General features: G+C 43.1%; 2 protein-coding genes across 4 annotated transcripts in view; one reads left to right on the top strand and one right to left on the bottom strand.

Annotated features, from left to right (window-relative positions):
• The window catches only part of AP3M1 (adaptor related protein complex 3 subunit mu 1), a 92,607-nt gene extending 87,320 nt beyond the window's left edge, over window positions 1–5,287 (top strand). For both annotated transcript variants that reach the window (XM_077250785.1, XM_077250784.1), the window contains exon 9: window positions 4,297–5,287. In XM_077250785.1, coding sequence (XP_077106900.1) covers window positions 4,297–4,397 — 101 coding nt within the window. In that variant the 3' untranslated portion in view covers window positions 4,398–5,287. The remainder of the gene's footprint in view (window positions 1–4,296) is intronic.
• Window positions 5,288–21,409: 16,122 nt separating this feature from the next.
• The window catches only part of VCL (vinculin), a 244,333-nt gene continuing 239,375 nt past the window's right edge, over window positions 21,410–26,367 (bottom strand). For both annotated transcript variants that reach the window (XM_077250781.1, XM_077250783.1), the window contains 3 exons: window positions 25,819–26,022; window positions 23,788–23,892; window positions 21,410–23,424 (listed from right to left, as the gene is read on the bottom strand). In XM_077250781.1, coding sequence (XP_077106896.1) covers window positions 23,278–23,424; window positions 23,788–23,892; window positions 25,819–26,022 — 456 coding nt within the window. In that variant the 3' untranslated portion in view covers window positions 21,410–23,277. The remainder of the gene's footprint in view (window positions 23,425–23,787; window positions 23,893–25,818; window positions 26,023–26,367) is intronic.

Raw genomic sequence — 26,367 nt, 5'->3', positions numbered from 1 at the left:
CTTAAAAAATTGGAAGATGATGAAAGCATAACCATTAAGCCCTCCGACAAGGGGGGCAACGTGGTTGTCCTGGACTCACTAAAGTACAGATCAATGTGTATGTCTCTGTTGGGGGATCCCGATAGCTATGAAATTCTCACCCATGATCCTAGTGAGAGTATTATGAGTGACCTTAGAAATATGATCTATGAGGGATATGAAATGGGGGTGTTAGACCAAAATGAAAAGGAATTTTTAATCCCTGTCCACCCAGTGATGGCTACTTTTTATTGTTTGCCAAAAGTTCACAAGGGGACTAACCCCCTAAAGGGAAGACCCATAGTGGCAGGGATTAATAGCATGACCCAAAATCTCGGACTTTATATTGACCAAATACTTAGACCATTTGTATTGGCACTGAATTCATATGTGAGAGATACGACCGACTTTCTCAGGAGACTGGATGGTATCTATATGGAAACAGACATGATGCTTTGTAGCATTGATGTCGAAGCATTATATTCCTCCATCCCGCATAATGTAGGCGTAAGGGCCGTGAGTGATTTCTTACAGACAAGGGGCCGACAATTTAAGAGGCATAATGAGTTTGTGCTGAAAGCCCTACGTTTTTGTCTGGAGAACAATGTATTTTTGTTTGGCGGCAAGTACTTCCACCAGCTCAGGGGCACCGCGATGGGGAGCCCTTGTGCCCCTGTGTACGCAAATTTGCTCCTGGGCTGGTGGGAGGAAAATGTTGTATTCTGTGAGACAACAAAAGGTGTGGAGGAGAAAGTGGCATTATGGTTAAGATATCTGGATGATGTTTTTGTACTATGGAGGGGCAGTGAATTGGAATTTCATAATTTTTTGGATAATTTGAATGACAATGATCTTGGATTACACTTCACCTCTGAAATGGATAGAAGTAAACTGGCTTTTCTTGATGTCTTGGTCCAAAGGGGTGAAGGGGGATTATTGGTTACGAAAAACTATCGTAAACCCACAGCCACCAATGCATTATTAAGGTGGGAGAGTAGCCACCCTGGTCCCCTTAAACAAGGTATACCTAAAGGACAGTATTTAAGACTCCGCCGAAACTGTTCGGAGCTGAGCAGTTTTAAAGAACAAGCGGATGATTTGAGAGGAAGGTTCCGGGATAGGGGATACCCTGAACGTGTACTCAATGAAGCGTATAGATCCTCTCTTACAAGAGAACGTGGAGAGTTGCTGATAAAAAAACCAAAAAATGGGGATGAAGGGATTACACGATTCATAACCCGCTTCTCAAATGGAGCTAACGAGATCCGTAAAATTCTAAAAAAACATTGGCAAATCCTCTGTATGGACCCAGACATCAGGAATAGCATAAACCCATTGCCTCAGGTCACCTTTCGCAGAGGTAGATCCATAAAGGACAGATTAGTCCATAGCCACTACCAAGAAGAAAAAAAGAATCACTCATGGCTCAGTACGCAGCCGGCTGGCTGCTACAAATGCGGTAGATGCAAAGCATGTACTTCTGTACAAACAAGCAAGACATTTGTGGGAAATAATACAGGAAAGACCTACCAGATTAGGCAATTCATCAACTGCCAAACGAAGGGAGTGGTGTACAAAGCTACATGCGAATGTGGGCTTGAATATATAGGAAAGACTAAGAGGGAATTCTGCAAAAGGATAAGAGAGCATATACGAGATATTATAAAGAAAAACGATACATCTATAGCCAATCATGTAAATAGATACCATCAAGGCAACACTAAGAAAATCACCTTTGTAGGGATTGATAGAATCAAACCACCTATTAGAGGGGGAAACTGGGATCAAATGATTCTTCAAAGGGAATGTAAATGGATTTTTTGGTTAGGTACAGTCCATCCAAATGGTCTTAATGATCAGCTCTCGTTTACTTCCTTCCTCTGATGTAGGGTGGATTAGGGATATTAGAGAGGGTGAGTCGACGTTGAGTGGGGGCGCCACTGCGTAGGTCCTAGGGTGCCAACCTCCGCGTTAGGTAGGGTTAGTAGTTATAGGGGCCCCTAGGGCCTGTGTAGGCTGCCACTTTACTCTTTCTTTTTCCATCTAAAACTATCCCCTCTATGCCCCAGAACTCTTGGGAATAGTCGGTCGTATATACAAAAAATACAATAATAAAAAGTATATATGTAACATAGTATCCCCAATTCATGTCACTCTACTTATTATCTTTTTATCCCCTATATAGGTAGTATACTTGATCTGTACAGACTTGTCCTGGGTCCAATATGCCTTTTGACTATTTAATAATGTCTTACCGATAAGGGAAAATACATGTACATAACATGATGGTACACTAGAGATGCAATGTAAAAGTTATAAGCATCCATCTAGTGATATAGGCAAGATAGCTGGATTTTATAGCTATCAAACGATATAAATAAATACCGCAACTAGTAACGCAGGCGCATTGAGAATGTTTGCGTACTAGACATACTACAGTGAGAGCGCAGGCGCGTTGGAAAGCCTGCGTTCCAGGAGCTAGTATGGTATACGGCTGACGTAGACTCCGGTCAGCTGATGCGGTCAGATTACCTCACATCCGGTCACATGTGTAAACTCCGGGCGGGAGAAAGACCGGATGTCGACAATGTAAGATGCACTATATAAGAAACGAGCATACCTATATACAATACGCGCATGGACTAGCAGCGTCGGCTGGGCAAAAACACTAGATTAACCCCGATGTTATCCCCTGAAGAGTTTTAAACGAAACGCGTCGGGACAATGGGGAAGAACATCCACCGCTATCAGCAATAATACAAAGCGGGTGAGATTGTTCCTATTTATTTCTGCACAAACCAGTCAAAACTAAATGGATTCTTTTTAGTAGGACCTAATAAGAGTGTTGAATGGTCCCGGACAGACTAAATATTGGTATGGTTCCGGTAAAATAAGAATCCAGACCTGTTATTCCCCGATCTGCAGTGTATAGATGTATATGTGCTCTGCGATACTGGGTTTTAAAAAAAAAAAAACCTCTTTGGGATGCCAATTATTGAAAGGTCCCTATTGCTGTATTAATGATATTCTATATTAATATTGAAGGATCTTAGAGATCATAGAGGTTTGAAGCGCTATTGTACCCTATTTCGGAAGATTAATATAAGGGTTATAGTGACATAGCGTTTTAAGGATTTATAGCGCTAATTTCTGTTCACAGTATTTGTGTGTTTATCTGTAATATGCACCTTGCACTTTATATGTGAGTTTGTGGTTTTTCTATATGGAAAAGGGGACTCGAACAATGGTAAGTCTTAAGGTACCTTCACACTGAATAACTTAACAACGATATCGCTAGTGATCCGTGACGTTGCAGCGTCCTGGATAGCGATATCGTTGTGTTTGACACGCAGCAGCGATCAGGATCCTGCTGTGATATCGCTGGTCGGAGCTAGAAGGCCAGCACCTTATTTCGTCGCTGGATCTCCCGCAGACATCTCTGAGTCGGCGTGTGTGACACCAATTCAGCGATGTCTTCACTGGTAACCAGGGTAAACATCGGGTTACTAAGCGCAGGGCCGCGCTTAGTAACCCGATATTTACCCTGGTTACCAGTGTAAATGTAAAAAAAAACAAACAGTACATACTTACATTCCGGTGTCTGTCGCGTCCCCCGGCGTTCTGCTTCCCTGCACTGTGTCAGCGTGCAGGTACCTTTAGGTAACCGTAACCACAGATTGTGTACGGACCAGGAAGTGACATTCCTGCAAAAATTATACCTTAAGGCTTCAATTTGTAGCTGTCCCAACTGAATCTGTGTGGCGGCACATAATATACAGGCATAATGCCATTACTTCATCCACACATATATAAAGGAACACATCTACCGTATGTAAATAAAGTGGCATAGTGCAACAAGAATGATCCTTACCCATATAAGTCCGCAGGGGCTGCGTTGTCTGTTGGTTCACAGGGACTTATTTGGGTAAGGATCATTCTTTAATTCTTTTTAATCCTTTTGCCCATATGCTTTAATTATTATTGTTTGTGATGATATGATATGGTAACTAAATAAATAAAATGTTTGTAATTTAACAGATTTTTGTCCTCCTTGTCCTCTTCGTTTTGCACTTCTATAGAAGCGTTCACAATCAATTCCATATACATCAGACAAGTGTTTTGAGCAATTGTGGGTGGACTCAGAATCGGGATTCCCAATGATCAGGAGGGTGTTCCAGTGCCCCTGCGTCAAGTGTACTTAGGCTTTGTTTGTGTATGTGTTCATGGCTAAGCTTTAGGGAGGGTATGATCAAGGTTTTCATACTGCCTTTATTGCAGGACTTAAAGTGAACCGACTGGACATGTATGGGGAGAAATACAAGCCTTTTAAGGGAGTGAAGTATCTCACCAAAGCAGGAAAATTCCAGGTGCGCACATAACAAATGCTGTGCCTGGATCGGTGAGGAGCAGACGACACATCTTTTTACCACGGACCCAGCACACAACTTGGAAATTAAGGTTATATAGATTTTTTTGCACCAAATCCTCTGCAGAAAATCAAATACTTACCTCTTAGACCTACTAGAAACTGTCAGCTGCTAAAATATAAAAAGGAACAATTGGCACTATTGGTGGAATGGACCACAAACTGTTTCATTATGTGGAGTAGACTGGTACTGTGACTCCTGCATAATAAAACCATAACTCATGAAGGGAGAGTTAGAGAAACCACATTGGCCGGCAAAGAAGACACTGTAGTGACTGATTATATGCCATGGTCGTCAGTGTATTTATTTCAAAATTAATATAGCAAATGGATGCTCTCTTTCAGTTTTAAAAAACCAGTACAGCAATTATATGTCCCACCTCTGGAGGAGCCAAGTTCTGAGTATAGTGTTGTAGTCAGTTCAGACTGGCTCTAGAACACTAGTTCTTCCTTATGTATGGCAATACTATATTACAGTAGTGCTTTTGTGAGGTGTTGACAATTATGTCTTAATCTATTATCAGCGGTAAATAATTGTCTTCTTTCGCATTATGCCTTAATCCCTTCACTGACGGAAGATGCATATCTGACAGTGAAAGGAGTTTTTCCACCAGTGCCATTAGCAAAAAGCTTATATGAAGTTGTATAGGGAACATTTTTATTTTTATTCAAAATGTGTTAATCTAATTGGTGTCATTGTGTGTACTTTTAATAAAGGCTTCCGTATCACTGTGTTGTGTGTATGAAGAAGTAAGCCAATCGGAGCAATCTCTTGTAATGCAATTGGGATATACAATGTACACATTTCTAAATAAAGTACACTATATTCACTACAGAATGAAAGTTGTAATTTTATTACTGTAATTTCTACCATTTATAAAAAAATATATTATTATAGAGACCAACAGGTAAAAATTCCATATGATATAAAAAATGACTTTTAAATGATCAAAGCTAACATTTGTCCATAGTGTGTTCTGCATATAGTATAGACTGACTTGATGATTTGGGTCTTTCTCATATACAGTGTTCTGCCAAGAATCCTGTATAAAGTCACTCCAGATGAGTGCAAACAAGTTTGTGAGATTCATGGAAAGCTTGTAGGACATCCAAAAGCACATGTTTTGAAGCTTATGGAGATCAGTTTTTATTGTCCTTTCATGTAATTTGTACAGCAGTGCCACATTTTTCCAGTCTACGTCTCTGGTGCAAATGAATTGGTAAAGCTGGCCATACATGTACCAATTTACCCTGTTCCAACCAGCATTCCAGACAGATTGTATGATGTTTCAACATGATTTTCCACCATGAATCTCAAATCTGACTGCAAGCAACTGCTTTTGTGTATTTCATCATACTATATCAAATGATAGACCATACTATATCAATAAGATAGACCAAACAAGGCAAGTCTTTGTTGTCCGACCACCACAACCCCTTTGTATGCCAAACCAATGCCCAAACCAAACCCCATAACTTCCCTCTCCAAAATCACTGAAGGACAGCTTGCTCATCTTCTTTCCAAATCACACCTCACTACTTGTATGCTTGACCCAATCCCACCTCCACCCCAACCTCACCACTACCCTATTCCCATCCCTAACCCAGCTCTTCAATCTATCACTAACTTCTGGTACCTTCCCCTCTGCTTTCAAACATTCCACAATCACACCTATCCTCAAAAAGCCTTCCCTTGACCCGAGCGCTATGTCCAGCTACCGCCCCATATCTTTGCTCCCATTTGCTTCCAAACTCCTTGAGTAGCACGTCCACACTGAACTTTCCTCTCACCTTGCATCTAATTCTCTCTTTGACAGCCTACAATCTGGCTTCTGTCCCCACTATTCCACTGAGACAGCCCTGACCAAACTTACAAACGACTTACTTACAGCCAAAGCTAACAGACAATTCTCTTTGCTCCTCCTTCTAGACCTGTCCTCTGTCTTCGACACAGTTGACCACTGCCTCCTACTACAGATCCTCTCTTCCTTTGGTGTCAAAGACCTCGCCCTATCCTGGATCTCGTCATACTTCACATTTAGCGTTTCCCACTCCCATACTACCTCTTCATCTCGCCTCCTGTCTGTTGGTGTCCCTCAAGGCTCTGTCCTAGGACCTCTTCTCTTCTCAATCTATACCCTTGGCCTGGGACAACTCAAAGTCTTATGGCTTCCAGTACCATCTATATGCCGATGACACTCAAATCTACCTCTCTGGCCCAGATGTCACCTCTCTGCTCTCCAGAATCCCAGAGTGTCTATCAGCCATATCCTCCTTCTCTTCTCACTTCCTCAAACTCAATATGGACAAAACCGAACTAATTATCTTTCCTCCATCTCGCACACCTTCCCTACCTGATCTATCTATCACAACAAATGAATTCACACTTTCCCCTCTCCCGGTAATCCGCTGCCTTGGAGTAACCCTTGACTCTGCCCTGTCCTTTAAACCGCACATCCAAGCTCTCACCACCTCCTGTCGCCTCCAACTCAAAAATATTTCCGTCCTTTCCTCAACCCTCACTCTACCAAAATGCTTGTGCATACCCTAATCATCTCTCGCCTCGACTACTGCAACATTCTCCTTTGTGGCCTACCCTCTAACACTCACGCACCCCTCCAGTCCATCCTTAATTCTGCTGCCCGACTAATTTATCTCTCTCCTCGCTACACTCCTGCTCCCCCCCTCTTTGCAAATCCTTTCACTGGATCCCAGTTTCCCAGTGTATCCAGTTTAAACTACTAATACTGACCTACAAGGCTATCAATAACCTTTCTCCTCCATATATTTCTGTACTAATCTCTCAATATCTTCCCTCACATAATCTCCGGTCCTCACAAGACCCTCATTCTCTCCTCCACGCTTATTCGCTCCTCACCCAATCGCCTCCGAGACTTCTCTGGAATATTCCCCATCATCTTGAATTCTGTGCCCCAACACGTCCGGTTATCCACCACATTTGGATCCTTCAAACGGAACCTGAAAACCCATCTCTTCAAAGAAGCTTACAACCTGTAATGACCACATGACCACCTCAACACCATCGGCGCTACCGCAACCTCCGACCTACTGTCTCCTTCCCCACAATCCTGTCGAATCTAAGCCCGCAAGGGCAGGGTCATCTCCCCTCTGTATCAGTCTGTCATTGTTAGTTTTGTTTACTGTAAGTGATATTTGTATTTTGATGTAACCCAGTCTCATGTATAGCACCATGGAATTAATGGCGCTATATAAATTAATAATAAAGTGATAAAATGCATTCCCTAATGTGGAGTTACCCTCGGCTCTCTGCAGTAAGCAGATGTTTGGCCCCACCATGATGCACAGTGCGACTGTATTTGGTGTGAACAGTCATTATGTGCTGTCAGTCAGTTTAAGTGAAGGCTTTAACATCTTCTGGATAGGCAATAAAGCCATCAGGGACATAGGGCATTTTGTCATTGGAAAATTGATTAAACATTGCAGCATAACTGACAGGCCCAGATGGCATTCATCCACGGATACTGAGTGAATTGCGTTCAGTAATTGACAGACCACTGTATCTCATTCTTAAGACTCTTATAACAGGGGTGGTGCCACAGGGTTGGAGGATGGCTGACGTGGTACCAATATTTAAGAAAGGTAAGAAGGTGGATCCAGGCAACTACTGACTGGTAAGCCGGAGATCGGTAGTGTTTTGAACAGCTGACATGTGCCTGCAATAGCTGCGGGTGGAATCGCGATCCACGCATGGCTATTAACCCGTTAAATGCCACTGTCAAACTGGCAATTGCGCCAGAAATCCATCTACCGGTGACCCCCATCACGTGATCACGGGTCACCGGTGGGTTGGCATGACAACCAGAGGTCTCCTGGAGACCTCTAGGTTGTTACTGCCAGCTTGCTGTGAGCACCGCCCAGAAGCAATATTTTCCTGGGCAGAAAACACGTGAAGACAATCACGGCAGTGCACTTGAGGCTCAAATATTCAGATGGCAGACTTTCTAAGAAGGAAAAAAGTTCAACCCTCGGAATGATCTCTAAACGAATAAGTCTTTTATCAGCTGACCCAGCACTGGGGTACCCCAGAAATAGACATTTGCCTCCAGGAAGAATACAAAGACGAGCAAGTTCTTTTCAATAAAACCAGGAGACAACCTGACCAGGGTGGATGCCTTGGCACAGAACTGGAATATGGAGCTCACATATGCCTTCCCACCATATATTGTAAGGCTACTGCTCAGCAGCAGGCGCCATTTTGCTATATATTTTTTTCTTCCCACAATACTATGAATAAAAAATAAATGCATACAGGCGTATTATCCATTGCATGCTACAGCGCCTGCGCGAGAATTTTTTTCCCCACACAATATTCACACAGCATGTAAAATAGGGGGCAGGTCACTTAGGCATCATTGACCTGTCATAACCAATCCAGATGAATATGTAAACAGAGCACCACATAAAGACACACACACACACACACACACACACACACACACACACACACACAGTCCCGCCCCAAAGCACAAGAATCTCATTAACTGAAAACTACAAATACAGATTAAACAACAACCACAAGACTGATTTAATCAACCAAGGTATCATTTTAATCAGTAACCGGACACTGTAGGTTACTCAGCACAATCCTACTGGCAGGTTCTTCGCGCGTGGGATCGGTTGCCAGTCTACTACTTCTGGCATACCGTGTCATTGGTGTGTGCGTCAGTGACATGGCTTACAGGGTCATATCTGCAGGGGACAGGCCGGTAAGATGGCGCCAGATACCGGCGTTTCTACTACGACCGGCGTGCATTCCTTACGGATCATGTGCAGTACAGCCGAAAACCTGCAGACCATCATTCAAAATTAACAACGGCTAGGCTCCGAAGGATGACTAATCAGATGTCCTGAAGCCAGGTAAGGCTGACATAAAAGGGGGACAGCTGGCAGCACTCCTGACTTAGTATGGAGGAGTGCTTGCCATTCTGATGTCCAGTCCTTAGAGCCATCCTTGGACCATGTGAGTAAAGTGTAGTAGGGGTCTTTCGGCTGGGCACTAGAGCCAAATAGCTACAGAGGCCTGCGTCATATATTGTCTTTTAGGACAAAGACGCCTAGACGGTCCACCTCAGCATCCAAAAAGAAGGCTAACAGATGTGCCATATGCAATGCTAGATTCCCAGAGAGCTACGATAAGAAGCTCTGTGAAGGATGCATTTCCAAATTACTTAAGGAAGAACAAACCTCACTGCTAACTAGTATAAAGACCATGATTAACCCCTTTCTGACCTCGGACGGGATAGTACGTCTGAGGTCAGAAGCCCCTCTTTGATGCAGGCTCCGGCGGTGAGCCCGCATCAAAGCCGGAACATGTCAGCTGTTTTGAACAGCTGACATGTGCCCGTAATAGGTGCAGGCAGAATCGCGATCCGCCCTTGCCTATTAACTAGTTAAATGCCGCTGTCAAACGCAGACAGCGGCATTTAACTACCGCTTCCGGCCGGGCGGCCGGAAATGATCACATCGCCGACCCCCGTCACATGATCGGAGGTCGGCGATGCTTCAGAATAGTAACCATAGAGGTCCTTGAGACCTCTATGGTTACTGATCCCCGGCAGCTGTGAGCGCCACCCTGTGGTCGGCGCTCACAGCACACCTGATTTTCTGCTACATAGCAGCGAACATCAGATCGCTGCTATGTAGCAGAGGCGATTGTGTTGTGCCTGCTTCTAGCCTCCCATGGAGGCTATAGAAGCATGGCAAAAGTAAAAAAAAAAAAAAAAAGTTAAAAAAAATGTGAAAATAATAAAAAAAATATAAGTTTAAATCACCCCCCTTTCGCCCCATTCAAAATAAATTTAAAAAAAATAATCAAACCTACACATATTTGGTATCGCCGCGTTCAGAATCGCCCGATCTATCAATAAAAAAAGCATTAACCTGATCGCTAAATGGCGTAACGAGAAAAAAATTTGAAACGCCAGAATTAAGTTTTTTTTGGTCGCCGCGACATTGCATTAAAATGCAATAACGGGCGATCAAAAGAAAGTTATCTGAACCAAAATGGTATCATTAAAAACGCCGGCTCGGCACGCAAAAAATAAGTCCTCAACCGACCCCAGATCATGAAAAATGGAGATGTTACGGGTATCGGAAAATGGCGCAATTTTTTTTTTATCTATGATCTCGTACTGACCTGGAGAATCATAATGGCAAGTCAGTTTTAGCATTTAGTGAACCTAGCAAAAAAAGCCAAACAAAAAACAAGGGTGGGACTGCACTTTTTTTGCAGTTTCACCGCACTTGGAATTTTTTTCCCGTTTTCTAGTACACGACATGGTAAAACCAATGATTTTTTTCAAAAGTACAACTCGTCCCGCAAAAAATAAGCCCTCACATGGCCAAATTGACGGAAAAATAAAAAAGTTATGGCTCTGGGAAGGAGGGGAGCGAAAAACGAACATGGAAAAACGGAAAATCCCAAGGTCATGAAGGGGTTAAAGAAGAGGTACAGAGTACAGATTCCGCTCTAAGGCCATCCCAATCCCCCCATCCTAAGAGACCCAGATGGGACATGGACCTAAGTTCAGAGGAAAGAAGTGTCTGGCTATTCTGATCCGGACTCTGGAGAAGGCGAGGGTTCCTCAGTAGTGCTTCCCGAGGAAAGGAAAAGATACTGGTTTTCCTCTGAAAACACAAATGTGCTCCTACAAGTTATTAGGGGCACCATGAAAATTGAGGACTCCACTGAACCACTGACGCTACTGGATGAAATGTTCAGGGACCTAAGGACCTGTAGGAACAGGGTCTTTCCAGTTAATAGCAATGATACTGGAAGAGTGGGAAGACATGGGGAAAAAAAATAGGGGTCCCAAGGAATTTTAAGTACCGCCTCCCTTTGCATCCAGAAGAGACCAAGGTATGCTAGACAGTAACAAAAATTGACATACCGATGCAAGGGTCTCCAAGAAAACAGCTATTCCCTACTAGGACTCCTCTGGCCTTAAGGATCCGATGGACAAAAGATCAGAGGACCTCCTTAAAAAGACCTGGGATTCGTCTGCAGCTATTATAAAAACAAACATAGCAGCCACCTCGGTAGCCAGGTCAATGCACCTATGGGTGGATGAGCTAGAGAGTCATATTAAAAACAAGACTCCCAGGGAAGAAGTCCTGAAATCGCTACCTTTGCTAAAAATGGCAACAGATTTCACGGCAGACGCTTCAGCAGAGTCAGTCCAGCTTGCAGCAAGAAATAATATGTTATCAAAAGTGACAAGGCGGGCCTTGTGCCTAAGATCATAGAGCGGTGATACCCAGTCAAAAAATAAGTTACGCTCGATACCCTTCTCTGGCCTACATGTGTTCGGACCAGTCCTGCAGGAGTTAAATAATCTATTTTTATATAGCACTAATATATTCCGCAGTGCCTTATAGTTTGCACACATTATCGTTGCTATTCCCGATGGGGCTCACAATCTAAATTCCCTATAAGTATGTCTTTGGAATGTGGGAGGAAACCGGAGAACCATGCAAACACGTGGAGAACATACTAACTCCTTGCAGATTTTGTCCTTAGTGGGATTTGAACCCAGGACTCCAGCGCTGCAAGGCTGCAGTGCTCCCCCCTGAGCCACCGTGCATCTGATAAAAAGAAGGGCTTCCCCGAAGAAAAAACAAAGAGGATGCTGACCTTTCAGAGGACTCGCTCTCATCCCAGGCAGGACTATAGAGGGAAGGGGAAGTCAGGCAGGTGGAGCTACCCCATGGGTGGCAGAGGTAGAGGCTCCTTTAACCCCTTAACCACCAAGGGTGGGTTGCACGTTAATGACCGGGCCAATTTTTACAATTCTGACCATTGTCCCTTTTTGAGGTTATAACTCTGGAACGCTTCAACGGATCCTGATGATTCTGACACTGTTTTCTCGTGACATATTGTACTTCATGATAGTGGTAAAATTGCTTTGATATTACCTGCATTTATTTGTGAAAAAAAAGGAAATTTGCCGAAAATTTTGAAAATTTCACAGTTTTCCAACTTTGAATTTTTATGCCCTTAAATCACAGAGATGTGTCACACAAAATACTTAATAGGTAACATTTCCCACATGTCTCCTTTACATCAGCACAATTTTGGAACCAAAATTTAGGAAGTTATAAGGGTTAAAAGTTGACCAGCAATTTCTCATTTTTACAACACCATTTTTATTTAGGGACCCTATCACATTTGAAGTCACTTTGAGGGGTCTATATGATAGAAAATACGCAAGTGCGACAACATTCTAAAAACTGCACACCTCAAGGTGCTCAAAACCACATTTAAGAAGTTTATTAACCCTTGAAGTGTTTCACCAGAATTTTTGGAATGTTTAAAACAAAATGAACATTTAAATTTTTTTCGCCAAAAAATTAATTCAGCTCCAATTTGTTTTATTTTACTAAGGGTAACAGGAGAAATTGGACCCCAAAAGTTCTTGCAAAATTTGTGCTGAGTATGCTGACACCCCATATGTGGGGGTAAATCACTGTTTGGGCGCATGGCAGAGCTCGGAAGGGAAGGAGCGCCGTTTGACTTTTCAATGCAAAATCTACTGGAATTGAGATAGGACGCCATGTAGCATTTGGAGATCCCCTGATGTGCCTAAACAGTGGAAACCCCCCACAAGTGACACCATTTTGGAAAGTAGACCCCCTAAGTAACTTATCTAGATGTGTTGTGAGAACTTTGAACCCCCAAGTGTTTCACTACAGTTTATAACGCAGAGCCGTGAAAATAAAACTATTTTTTTCCACAAAAATTATTTTTTAGCCCCCAGTTTTGTATTTTCCCAAGGGTAACAGGAGAAATTGGACCCCAAAAGTTGTTGTCCAATTTGTCCCGAGTACATTGATACCCCATATGTTGGGGTAAACCCCTGTTTGGGCCACGGGAGAGCTCGGAAGGGAAGGAGCACTGTTTTACTTTTGGAGAGCCCCTTATGTGCCTAAACAGTGGAAATCCCCCAATTCTAACTGAAACCCTAACCGAAACACACCCCTAACCCGAACATGCCCCTAACCCTAATCCCAACCACACCTCTAACCCTAACCACCCCTAACCCTCATCCCAACCGTAAATGTAATCCAAACCCTAACTTTAGCCCCAACCCTAACTTTAGCCTCAACCCTAGCCCTAACTGTAGCCCCAACCCTAACTTTAGCCCCAACCCTAACGGGAAAATGGAAATAAATACATTTTTTTAAATTTTTTATTATTTTTCCCTAACTAAGGGAGTGATGAAGAGGGGTTTGATTTACTTTTATAGCGGGTTTTTTAGTGGATTTTTAGTGGATTTTTATGATTGTCAGCTGTCACACACTAAAAGACGCTTTTTATTACAAAAAAATAGTTTTTGCATCTCCACATTTTGAGAGCTATAATTTTTCCATATTTTGGTCCATAGAGTCATGTGAGGTCTTGGCTTTTTTTTTGCGGGACGAGTTGACATTTTTATTGGTACCATGTTCAGGCACGTGGCATTTTTTGATCGCTTTTTATTCCGATTTTTGTGAGGCAGATTGACCAAAAACCAGCTATTCATGAATTTCTTTTTTTTTTTTTTTTTTTTTTTTTTGGGGGGGGGGCGCGTTTATACCATTCCACACTTGGTAAAATTTATAAAGCAGTTCTATTCTTCGGGTAAGTCCGATTACATCGATACCTCATTTATATTTTTTTATGTTTTTGCGCTTTTGTACGATAAAAACTATTTTATATAAAAAATAATTATTTTTTGCATCGCTTTATGCTGAGGAATATAACTTTTTTATTTTTTCACTGATGATGCTGTATGGCAGCTTGTTTTTTGCGGGACAAGATGACGTTTTCAGCGGTACCATGGTTATATCCGTTATATCATCGCGTGTTATTCCACTTTTAGTTCAGGGAGATGATAATAAAGCATCGTTTTTTGCCTTTTTTTTACGGTGTTCACTGAAGGGGTTAACCAGTTTTATAGGTCAGTTCGCTACGGACGCGGCAATACTAAATATGTGTACTTTTATTGTTTGTTTTTTTATTTATTTAGATAAATGTATTTATTGGAACAATATATTTTTTTTCCTTTATTTAGGAATTTTTTATTTTTACACATGTAAATATTTTTTTGTTTACTTTATAACATTGCCCCGGGGTGGACATCACAGTATAGGGTCAGATCGCTGATCTGACACTTTGTAATGCACTGTGTCAGATCAGCGATCTGACAGGCACTGCAGGGAGGATTCCTGGCGCCTGCTCTGAGCAGGTGCTTGCAAGCCACTTCCCTGCAGGTCCCGGAAGGAGCCGCGCGGCCATTTTGGATCCGGGGCCTGCAGGGAGGAGACGCTCGGTACAACGCGAGCACATCGCGTTGCACCGAGGGTCTCAGGGAAGCACACAGGGAGCCCCCTCCCTGTGTGATGCTTACCTATGCCACCGGAACGCTGAGATCATGTTTTATCACAGTGTTCCGGGAGTTAATGTGCCAGTAGCGGTCCGTGTCCGCTCCTGGTACATAGTGCTGGATGTCAGCTGTAATAATCAGCTGACACCCAGCTCCCCCCGTGAGCGTGGCCGATAGCCTATGACGTACTATCCCGTTCCTGGGAATTAAGTCCCAGGTCACCCCGATGGGATAGTATGTCACATGGAAAAAAAGGGGTTAAGGACCAGACCCAGCAGACGACAGAGGCATCGGGGGGAGACTTCAGTACTTCCTGAGAGGCTGGCAGCAAATTTCCAAAAATCCATGGATTCTGCAGACTGTCGCTCAGGGGTACAGGATAGAGTTCACCCAGTCACCTCCCAAGAGATACTGTCAAACTTCTACCCAGTCTCCAGCGGTCCCCACCAGAAACTCCTAAAAGATATACAGTCATGGCCATAAGTATTGACACCCCTGCAATTCTGTCAGATAATACTCAGTTTGTTCCTGAAAATGATTGCAAACACAAATTCTTTGGTATTATTATCTTCATTTAATTTGTCTTAAATGAAAAAACACAAAAGAGAATGACGCAAAACGTTGATTATTTCACACAAAACTCCAAAAATGGGCCAGACAAAAGTATTGGCACGCTCAGCCTAATACTTGGTTGCACAACCTTTAGCCAAAATAACTGGGACCAACCACTTCCGGTAACCATCAATGAGTTTCTTACAATGCTCTGCTGGAATTTTAGACCATTCTTCTTTGGCAAACTGCTCCAGGTCCCTGATATTTGAAGGGTGCCTTCTCCAAACTGCCATTTTTAGGTCTCTCCACAGGTGTTCTATGGCATTCAGGTCTGGACTCATTGCTGGCCACCTTAGAAGTCTCCAGTGCTTTCTCTCAAACCATTTTCTAGTGCTTTTTGAAGTGTGTTTTGGGTCATTGTCCAGCTGGAAGACCCATGACCTCTGAGGGAGACCCAGCTTTCTCACACTGGGCCCTACATTATGCTGCAAAATTTGTTGGTAGTCTTCAGACTTCATAATGCCATGCACACGGTCAAGCAGTCCAGTGCCAGAGGCAGCAAAGCAACCCCAAAACATCAGGGAATCTCCGCCATGTTTGACTGTAGGGACCGTGTTCTTTTCTTTGAATGCCTCTTTTTTTCTCCTGTAATCTCTATGTTGATGCCTTTGCCCAAAAGCTCTAGTTTTGTCTCATCTGACCAGAGAACATTCTTCCAAAACGTTTTAGGCTTTTTCAGGTAAGTTTTGGCAAACTCCAGCCTGGCTTTTTTATGTCTCGGGGTAAGAAGTGGGGTCTTCCTGGGTCTCCTACCACACAGTCCTTTTCATTCAGACGCCAACGGATAGTACGGGTTGACACTGTTGTACCCTCGGACTGCAGAGCAGCTTGAACTTGTTTGGATGTTAGTCGAGGTTCTTTATCCAACATCCGCACAATCTTGCGTTGAAATCTCTTGTCAATTTTTCTTTTCCGTCCACATCTAGGGAGGTTAGCCACAGTGCCATGGGCTTTAAACTTCTTGATGACACTGCACACGATAGACACAGGAACATTCAGGTCTTTGGAGATGGACTTGTAGCCTTGAGATTGCTCATTCTTCCTCACAATTTGGTTTCTCAAGTCCTCAGACAGTTCTTTGGACTCCTTTTTTTTCTCCATGCTCAATGTGGTACACACAAGGACACAGGACAGAGGTTGAGTCAACTTTAATCCATGTCAACTGGCTGCAAGTGTGATTTAGTTATTTCCAACACCTGTTAGGTGCCACAGGTAAGTTACAGGTGCTGTTAATTACACAAATTAGAGAAGCATCACATGATTTTTCAAACAGTGCCAATACTTTTGTCCACCCCCTTTTTTATGTTTGGTGTGGAATTATATCCAATTTGGCTTTAGGGCAATTCTTTTTGTGTTTTTTCATTTAAGACAAATTAAATGAAGATAATACCAAAGAATTTTTGTTTGCAATCATTTTCAGGAAGAAACTGAGTATTATCTGACAGAATTGCAGGGGTGTGAATACTTTTGGCCATGACTGTAGAAGAACTTATAGACTTGCGGGTCATAGTTTAGGTGCCACATTCCCAACAATTCCAGGGACACTATTACAGTCTGTTTTCCATAAAAAAAAGCCAGGAGGGGAGTACCGAACGATACACAATCTGAAACCACTAAACCGGTGGGTGGTCTATAAACAGTTCAAAATGGAGTCACTCAGGTCAGTCATGACCTTCTCCTAATAGCAGACTCGCCAGAGCAGATGGAGGAATATCTGACAACGGCCATAGCAGACCTGGAGAGGCTGGGGTGGTTTTTAAACTTGAAAAAAATCAAGTCTCAGACCGGAAAGAAGGAATTGTTTCTGGGTGTACTACTAGATTCTGAACAGGAATACTCATTCCTTTCGCTGCGCAAATAACAGACACAGAGCGCAGATTCAAGCTATTCAAAAGCAAAAATATATCTCAATCAGGAAAGCCACGAGAATCCTAGGTTTAATGACTTCTTGCATTCCCAGCATCCAATGGAGTCATTCCGGTCATGAATACTACAGCGGGAGGTGCTTTCGGCCTGGGACGGAAAAGAGGCCTCACTGAACAACAGAATTTTAATATCAGACGAGGTAAAGCAGTCTGTCTTGGTGGGCCAGAATAGCAAACCTTGGGAAAGGAAGACCCTGGAAAGTATCACCATGTGTAAGCATCACTACGGATGCAAGCCTCAGGGCTTGGGGAGCCCACATAAAAGGGCGTTACCTCCAAAGAACATGGTCCACATCAGAGCTCAACAGCTCCTCAAACCACAGGGAGCTCAGAGCAGTTTGGGAAGCACTGCAGAGATGCCAGGAGGAGCTAAAAGATCGACACATCAGAGTCCTTTCGGACAGTTCTACCACAGTATCCTTCCTCCTGCATCAGGGAGGTCCGAGGCTCCGTATAGGAGATATCAGAAGCAATATTTTACTGGACAGAAAATACGGTGATGACAATCACAGCAGTGCACTTGAGGCTCAAAAATTCAGATAGACTTTCTAAGCAGGGAAAAGGTTCAACCCTCGGAATGGTCTTTAAATGAATAAGTCTTTTATCAGCTGACTGAGCACTGGGGTACCCCAGAATTAGACTTATTCACCTCCAGAAAGAATACCAAGGCACAAGAGTACTTTTCAATAAATCCAGGTGACAATCCGACCGGGATGGACGCCTTGGCACAGAACTGGAATATGGAGCTTGCATCGCCTTCCCACCAATCCCATTAATACCGAGAGTATTGCCAGGCGAGCCGGGCGACTGTGATCCTAATAGTCCCCTATTGGCCCAAAAGAAGCTGGTTTTCCCTACTGAAGTGTAAGGGGCTAAAAGACCCAATCCTCCTACCAACAAGACAGGACCTTCTGTGGCCGGGCCCTTTTTTCCATCAAAATCTAGATATGCTTCATTTGTCAGCCTGGATCTTAAGAGGGAGATCCTGAGATCAAAGGGTCTCTCGGAGTCAGTTATCTCTATCTTAAAGAGCAGGAAGCCGGCAACCTTTGCTATATACCTCAAGATCTGTAAGAAATTCTGTTCTCAAAGTTCCAGTCTTTGTCACTCAAGGTCCAGATATTCCTTATGTTCTAGACTTCCCTCAGTCGGGGTTTGATATGGGTCTAAAGCCTAATACATTGAAGGTAGAGATATTAGCCCTGGGATCATTCTTTGAATATCCGCTGGCCAACCATCCCTTCATATTAAGATTCGTTAAAGCTATTCAGCGTATAACACCTACAATACGAAGCTTGATGCCCCCTCGGGATCTCAACTTAGTCTTAAACTACTTATGCAAAAGTCCATACAAACCACTGGACCAAGTAGACCTAAGGTCTGTGTCGCTTAAAGCAGTCTTTCTGGTGGCAATAACTTCAGCTAGGCGTATAGGCGAGATCCAGGTCCTTTCCATAAGGGACCCATATTTAAAAATTCAAGAGGATTGTATCATCCTAAGGCTGGACCCGGCGTTTCTTCCCAGAGTAGTTGACTTTCACAGAAGCCAAGAAATTGTGCTATCGGCTTTCTGCCTGAATTATAGTAATGAGAAGAAACTCCCTCTCCACTCCTTAGACAAAAGGAGGAAAGTTCTACAATACTTAAAACTCACGGAAAGCTACAGTGTGGACTCAAACCTCTTGGTCCAGATGGCCGGAAAGAACAGGAGGAAGCAAGCATCAAAATCTACGCTGGCTAGATGGTTAAAGTCGACAATTAGCGCAGCGTACATCTCGGCGGGAAAGACCCCCCCAGAAAACCACAAGGCTCACTTGCTGAGGGCAATCTTAGCTTCGTGGGCAGAGCGCGCAGGCGCATCTGTGGATCAGATCAGCAGGGCTACGACTTGGTTAAATATAAATACCTTTTGCAGACATAAGTTGGATGTTCTGTAAAATCAACAGATGGCCTTTGGGGGGGAAAGTCCTCCAAGCAGTAATCCCGCCCTAGTAGGAGTTATTTTGTATTTCTCCTGGTGGTGCTGTCAGGAGGGAAGTCCTGGAAAGTAAGAATTAGTCCAACCAGTAATGGTGTTTCCAGGAGTCCATTATCACAGCACCCCTTATATACCCTCCCTTGTATTTCCTGTTTGATATGTGATATGAACATGTGTAGAGAGGAAATTCAATAAAATGTTTGTTGCATCCATCTTGGTATGGTAATTGGGAAATCACTGAAGGGTAGTGGTGTAGAAGGGCTATTTAACCTCTTCTGTGTTCCTGTCCCTAACAGGGATATGAAGGAATATCTCCCGGTGGTGCTGTCAGAATGGATTCCTGGAAACAAGATTACCGGTAGGACTTATTCCTACTTTCATGCTTCCTAATTAGCAGTGGCCATAGTTTTAGAGAGTAGAAACTATTAAGATTTGTTTATGAGGATCAAAAGGAAATTTACTGGGAGATGAGGACTGTTATGTTGGGTCCTAGAAAAGAATTCTAGAAGATCAAAGAGTAAATCATGGTGACAGCTAACCTGTATAAACAGGTCTGACGACAAAGCATTTTATCTTAATTAACCAGATGTCTATTTTCAGCAAGCCAGGAGGGATAGACTTATCTATATGCTGACTTTTGAGTTTGTATGTTTCTTTCTGGCTGATCAAGAAAACATACTTTTGGTTTTGTATCAACCTGTAATATTGACTTGTAAGTTGACATTTGATGTAATATTGTGCTGTTATTCTGGGTGACTAGTGATGTTTGCTGATATCTTGATTCCAAGATGTCCAGGCCTGCCAGTTTGTTGAATTGCAGAATAGAGGAAAACTATGCAAATATATTTAATCAAACAATGCGAGTTTGTATCTTATCATTCTAACCCTTTATATGTGAATACGGGATGAAGGACAGTTGTTCACTACAAAAAGATGTTATATGCCTCTGTAACATGAGACAGATATTCAACCAAGACATCCAGACAGCCAAAGAACCAGAGACTCACTACAGGACAGCAGCCAAGACATCATGGCTCCATCACAAGGGACACAGTTTTGTCATTCTACAGGATGTCAGCTTAGGGGACCACGGCCCCAGCTGAACGAAAACAGATCTGCTCCATTGACCCTCGAGAATCCATGAATACTTTCGGGATATTCAGGATTTGGACCCACCGGTCGCCTGAGCCCCATGGAGATGTTGTGACCCTCCGGTCATCTGGCATTGTTCCTCAATGGACTGTCATCTTCCTAAGCTTGTTGTTAACTCCTCTCTATATACATACCACAGATAAGGTAATCGACCCTGGAAGCTCTGAAGTAACAGCTTCTCTTATCCCGACAAGTCAGTGGAAGGATGAGACTCTAATGTGCACCATCTTGGGTATTTTGCTGGGACTGTTCTACATTTTATGTGCCTATTTTGAGGTTCAATAAAGTATTGCCACTCTGTTTTACCCTCGTCCTGTATTGTCTGAGCAGTGTTCTGCGCACAGTTAAAGGAGAGCAAGCGTTTGGTGGAATGATCCCTGGACCATGCTGTTTCGGCTAGCAGACCAGGGCCACCGCTGACCCCCGTGTCTCCATAACAGATTTTAAATGTTTATCATAGGAAACCCTTTTATGTTCATTTAGAATTGCATGGTATTTTTTTCAAACTTCTAACCTTTCCTGTGGATAACTGATAAATCTGACAACTGGAGGCCTCCACGGTTCACTAGAACTGAGGCCTGATCGCCCACCCATGCCTCTGCACCTTGGCAGGGTTAAAAGCAGCACCACCCCATTCAGTGTAAGTGGGACAGACAAAGGTGGCACATGGCTATCGCCATACGTCCTGTTGACATGAATAGAGCAGCAGTTATACACAATCAAGTCCCTTCAAATCAGTCCCATCCACACTGAGAAGGTAAAGGATATAGGAACCTTTATTCTTGTAAATACTGTGGTTCCCTGCAGTCTTGTGGTGAGCTTATGAAAGTTTCCTGGGAGAATACCGTTCAGGTGTTCATTACAATTTTATACAAAAATGGAGAAAGACATCTTTTGGCATATAAATTGTTTATTGGTTGTACAGACAGAAAAAAAGTGTGTCCCAGAAAAGTCAAATCAGTTGTTACCTCACCCTCTCAATTACTAAAGGGCCTTATTACAGCTAATAATTGACTAAATAATAGCAAATCTGCAGAATGCCTAGAGCAAGTGTCATTAATAGAGGCAGTTAACAACAGTGTTGGTTTCACATAATTGTTCTGCAAACAAAATATAATAAATCTTTGGCCAGAACTAATAGGTTACAAGATAAAAGGCAATATGGCATTAGAAAAAAACACATTACACAGCGTAAATGAGGACCATGCACAAGAACAATTTTTAGAGATATCTTGCAGCCAACAATACATTTTTTACTTGTGATCGTTCTGATGCATCCTGTAGTGAGGTGGAAGTACAGGAAATGAAAAGGCAACTTCATTGAAACATTGATTCAGAAGAGCTGGCTGAAGCCTTCTTCTGCAAGGCCATGTTGGTGGCAGCTCTTAGACGGTAGTGAAGGCCCCCATGTGCCACAGGTATGAGATCATTACTACAGAAGGCTTATTATGCTTTAAGGCAGAGTGAAGGTAAGAGTAACTTAAGTTACCTGGAATAGTTTTTTATAAGGCATCTGGAAAACATTCACAAACCCTGTGCCCTGGATGGGTGGTGGGGTTTCACACTAAAAATACTCCTCTTCGTTATAAGTAATTGTAGTAAAGCAGTACTATGTAATGTGTAGAATTCAATCTGGCAGTAGATAATGACAAGTGATATCCAGAACTAACCTTGCTGTAACAACTGTTTATTCACTGTTTATAGAGTGATAAAACCTTGTGCGGCAACTGAATGTAATCTAACAACCACCATTCTGCTCTGAAAGTGATGGTGGTTCTTAACAAGCATTTGCACGTCCGACTCTCAGGTGCCTTATCCATTCCAAATGTAAGTAGTAGTATGACTGCAACATGACAAACCATAGTTCATGTTCCTCCTAAAGAAAGCAGCACCACTGTTACTGAAAGCAGAGGCTCATAGCACAAGACCCAGGGCAAAGTGAAGCGGCTCTTATGTGCTGGTCTACTTTGTACTGTATAAGACTAGCAAATCAGTCACATTAAAAGAAAAATGAGCTGGACAAACTGCCCAGGATTGAAATCTTCACTTGTGACAGTTCTCTACAATCTGCACATGTATTTCCAAGTATCAAAGCATGCCAATAACCCCACAAGTGATACTATGTAGGAAGTCCAACTTGGCCTGCACAGGCAAAGAAATCCTGTCTTATGTATGAATATCCACTCTCTCCATGTCAGGGATTCTGGAAAACTCACACATCTCTGTTGGCATTTGTTTGCTTGAAAAATAGGAGCGCAAAGTGTACATTCATTTCACCAAAAAAGGACACTTCACTAATGTCTCATTTCTCTGCATAGTTTAGAAAAAGGAAAGTAGCTGAGAACAAATGGGGATGCCAAAGAAAACATTCTGATAAACAGCTACTAAGTGTTTTTCTTGATTATACTATAGATTCTGGCTGTGCTCAGCAAGATAGGAGACTATATGTATAGACAGCATGTATTGGAGAGAAAACGTCAGATTAGGTTCTGCAAACTAGTGTGTTGCACATGGACTGGTCTCTTCCAGAGTAATCACTAGGAGAAGGTTTCTCAATAGAAGAGAAAATGCACTGAAGGGAAAACATGACAAAAAAAGTGAGTTAAGCAAATTACCTATGGAAGAGAAGAAGCCTTGTAAAAAGACAAAAAAAAATGTTGATGCTCATTTAGATTTTGAATTCCACAGTCTGTATAATTGCACAGCAGTAGTGTGTTTGTATAATACAGAGCGGCCAGATTGCATTTCGACTAGAAGGGATTACTGGTACCATGGAGTTTTACGGGCCCAGCGAAGTGTGAATCCAGCATCTGTACGGATCTTGATTGATGCAGCTTCAGCCTCTCGGACAGTCTCTTTCACAGACTGCATTAAGTTCTGAGCGTTATGCACAAGCATTTCTGTTGCCTGCAAAGAAAGGAAGACATTTACAAATGAACATTTGAAAACTTTTAACTAAAATCAACCAAGGATGGGGGCCACAGGCAGGAGATGCTTCTAAGGCCGGTGTCAAGCTTGGGAATGCAATGCGAGAAACTCACACGAGTCTCTCGCATCAGTACCTGGCACTTGGGACTGAAGCGTGCGAGTGCATGTATTTCTGTGCAGCCGCACGCTCCAGTCCCGAGTGGGGGCGGCAGTGCCGGGTATTGATGCGAGAGACTTGCAAGGGTGACCCCGGCCTAAGTCACTGGCAAGGGAGCACTGGTTAGTGGTTCCTAGGCTCTCACATTGAGAAGTAGAGTCTCCTCCTCGGCATTCCCATCTTACCTGTTCAGACTCTTCATCACTAATGTTGGTCCTTCCCAACATAGTGGCCTTGACTGTACTAAGGATCTTCAGTTGAGTGCTAATTGTTGGAATCCTTTCACAGACCTTCAATATAAAAAAAAATAATACCATCTCTGAAAAAAAATCCTAACCAGTGTAAAAACAGATGATTAAAACATCAACTTAAAGGGAACCTGTCAGCAGGATTGTGCAGTTACCTACAGACAGTGTCAGATCAGCGCGGTTATACTGAATAAAATGATACCTTGGTTGATGAAATCCATCTTGTGACTGTTTCTTAATCTTTATTTTCAGTTTTATGTTAATGAGATTCTTGTGCCCTAAGGCGGGCCGGGGTATGTGGTGCTCTGATTAGATATTCATAATGCAGACTGCTGACTGGTCACGGATCCCTCACTGACCCGCCCCCTAGTTTGCATAATGAATACCATCGCATACTGAATTTAAAAAAAATGTTTCTGCATTCAGATGCCGGCCGCCGTGGCACCTGCGCTGCAGCATAATCGCATGGTTCCTGTGCACTTAATCCTTTTCGCTGATTTACCTGAGCGAGGAAACAAAAAGTAATTTTGAAAATGGCGCTCGGTCGGCCTGCGCAGTAGCAGCTATCGGTTTGTGTAGAGATCCGATAGCTGTTGTTGCGCAGGCGTCGGTGTGCAATCTTGCTGGAGAAGAAAAGAAATGTCCTCCACCAAGATGGCGCCGCCCGCGCAATAGCATCTCTCTGATCTGTATACAGACAGATAGCTGCTACTGCGCTCAAGTAAATCTGAAAAAGGGATTAAGTGCACAGGAGCCATGCGATTATGCTGCAGCGCAGGTGCTACGGCGGCCGGCATCTGCACGCAGAAACATTTTTTTTTAAATTCTGTATGTGATGGTATTCATTATGCAAACTAGGGGGGCAGGTCAGTGAGGGATCAATGACCAGAGCACCACATACCCCAGCCCTGCCTTAGGGCACGAGGATCTCATTAACACAAGGAGCCGCGGCAGGAAGCAAAGAAGAGGACGTCATCATATGAAGACGGGAGGCCCCGGACGCCCATCAGACCCGGACCGCTTCAGATCGGACCGCCCCTGGGTGAGTATAATCTAACTTGTTTTTCTTATCTTTCAAGTTACATCGGGGGCTTATCTACAGCATTCCAGAATGCTGCAGATAAGCCCCTAATGGCGGTGGCCGCAGTTTATATACGAAATATGAGGAGACAGATTTAATATTTACAAAAATCTGCATTCAAGAGTCTTTAAAACTACATTTACATAATTTCATAATCAAAACCGATAAAGGCCTCTGTCCTATCCTAGTCCTGCACGAAGTCTGGAAAGAAGTCTGTCAAGAGGATTTTATACCTCCTACTGACATGTATATATAGGCTAATTAGATCCATACCTTGACTGTAGAAATATTGTTAGCTGTTTTACAGCAATCCAGTGGTAAAGTCCTATGAAATGAGCAGCAAGTGCTGCGGGTTTTGACCATGCACTTGCAGCTCTCCTGACCTTTCTCACCATGTCTCCCTGGCTGGCTGCCTCCTGTATCTGATTGACAGGTCACTCTTATTTCAGTGACCGGCTTTCCCTCACTGACATCTCCCATGTGCTATGTTAGTGCCAGGGCAAGTGCACATTGACTCACTAGGTCTGGTGAGGAAGAAAAAGCCTTACGGCACATGCGCCTGCCCTGGCACTAATGACGCTTTCAAAAGATCTTGGACATGGAAGCTAGAGTGACATGGCAGACACAGGATCCCGGCAGTGGGCAGGAGAACTGCAAGTGTCATGTCTCACCCGAAGCACTTGTGACTCAAGTTGCATAAGATTTCAATGTTGAATTGCTGAGAAAAGCCAAAGCGGATTTCTACAATCAAAGTAAAGATTTAAGCAGCCTGAAAGAGCCTATACATACATGTCATTAGTATGAGGCATTAAAGGCTGGTTCTGACTTTTGGTTATAAATAAATGGTTCCTCGCAGTAACAGCTGATCTTTCAAACTTGGTAATTACCTGAAGCAAATTAGTTCGGATCCTCTTGTCAGTGCACTGTTTAGCCACTTCTTTAGCCAACTTTGTCACCTCATCAGAAGCTTTAGCAATGTCCTTGGCACACTGGATCAGTGCTCTCTTGTTCCCACTGCCTCCTCTTACAAGCCGGGACATCTCTGCCATGAGCAGAGCCATGCGCTTAGCTGCTGCTATGATGTCATTGCCCTACAACAGGGAAACACAATATACCTGTCAGAGAGGGGAGAGACGGGCGGTCCATCTACTATGTGGATCACCATTTTTTTCTGATTGGCAGCAATAAGCGAAGTAACCTCAGGAAAAATCAAAAACGCATTATTTTCTAATTTTTCAGCAAAGCAAAATCCGATCCATATTCCATATCCGGTTAGCAAAATCATAGATGGAATATTAAGAAGTGCTCTTTGTTCATGTGCTCTCAGTGGCTTGAAGGATGCTTGTAAGAAATGTGAAGACGGAAGGTTATTCCAGGACTTTAGACCCATTTTAGGAGTCTGTTCCCTCTCGAAAGGCAGGATTGACTTAGATTTC

Source organism: Ranitomeya variabilis, chromosome 4 (assembly GCF_051348905.1).
Source record: "Ranitomeya variabilis isolate aRanVar5 chromosome 4, aRanVar5.hap1, whole genome shotgun sequence".
NCBI classification, from domain to species: domain Eukaryota; kingdom Metazoa; phylum Chordata; class Amphibia; order Anura; family Dendrobatidae; genus Ranitomeya; species Ranitomeya variabilis.
This window is presented reverse-complemented; position numbering and strand designations above follow the sequence as displayed.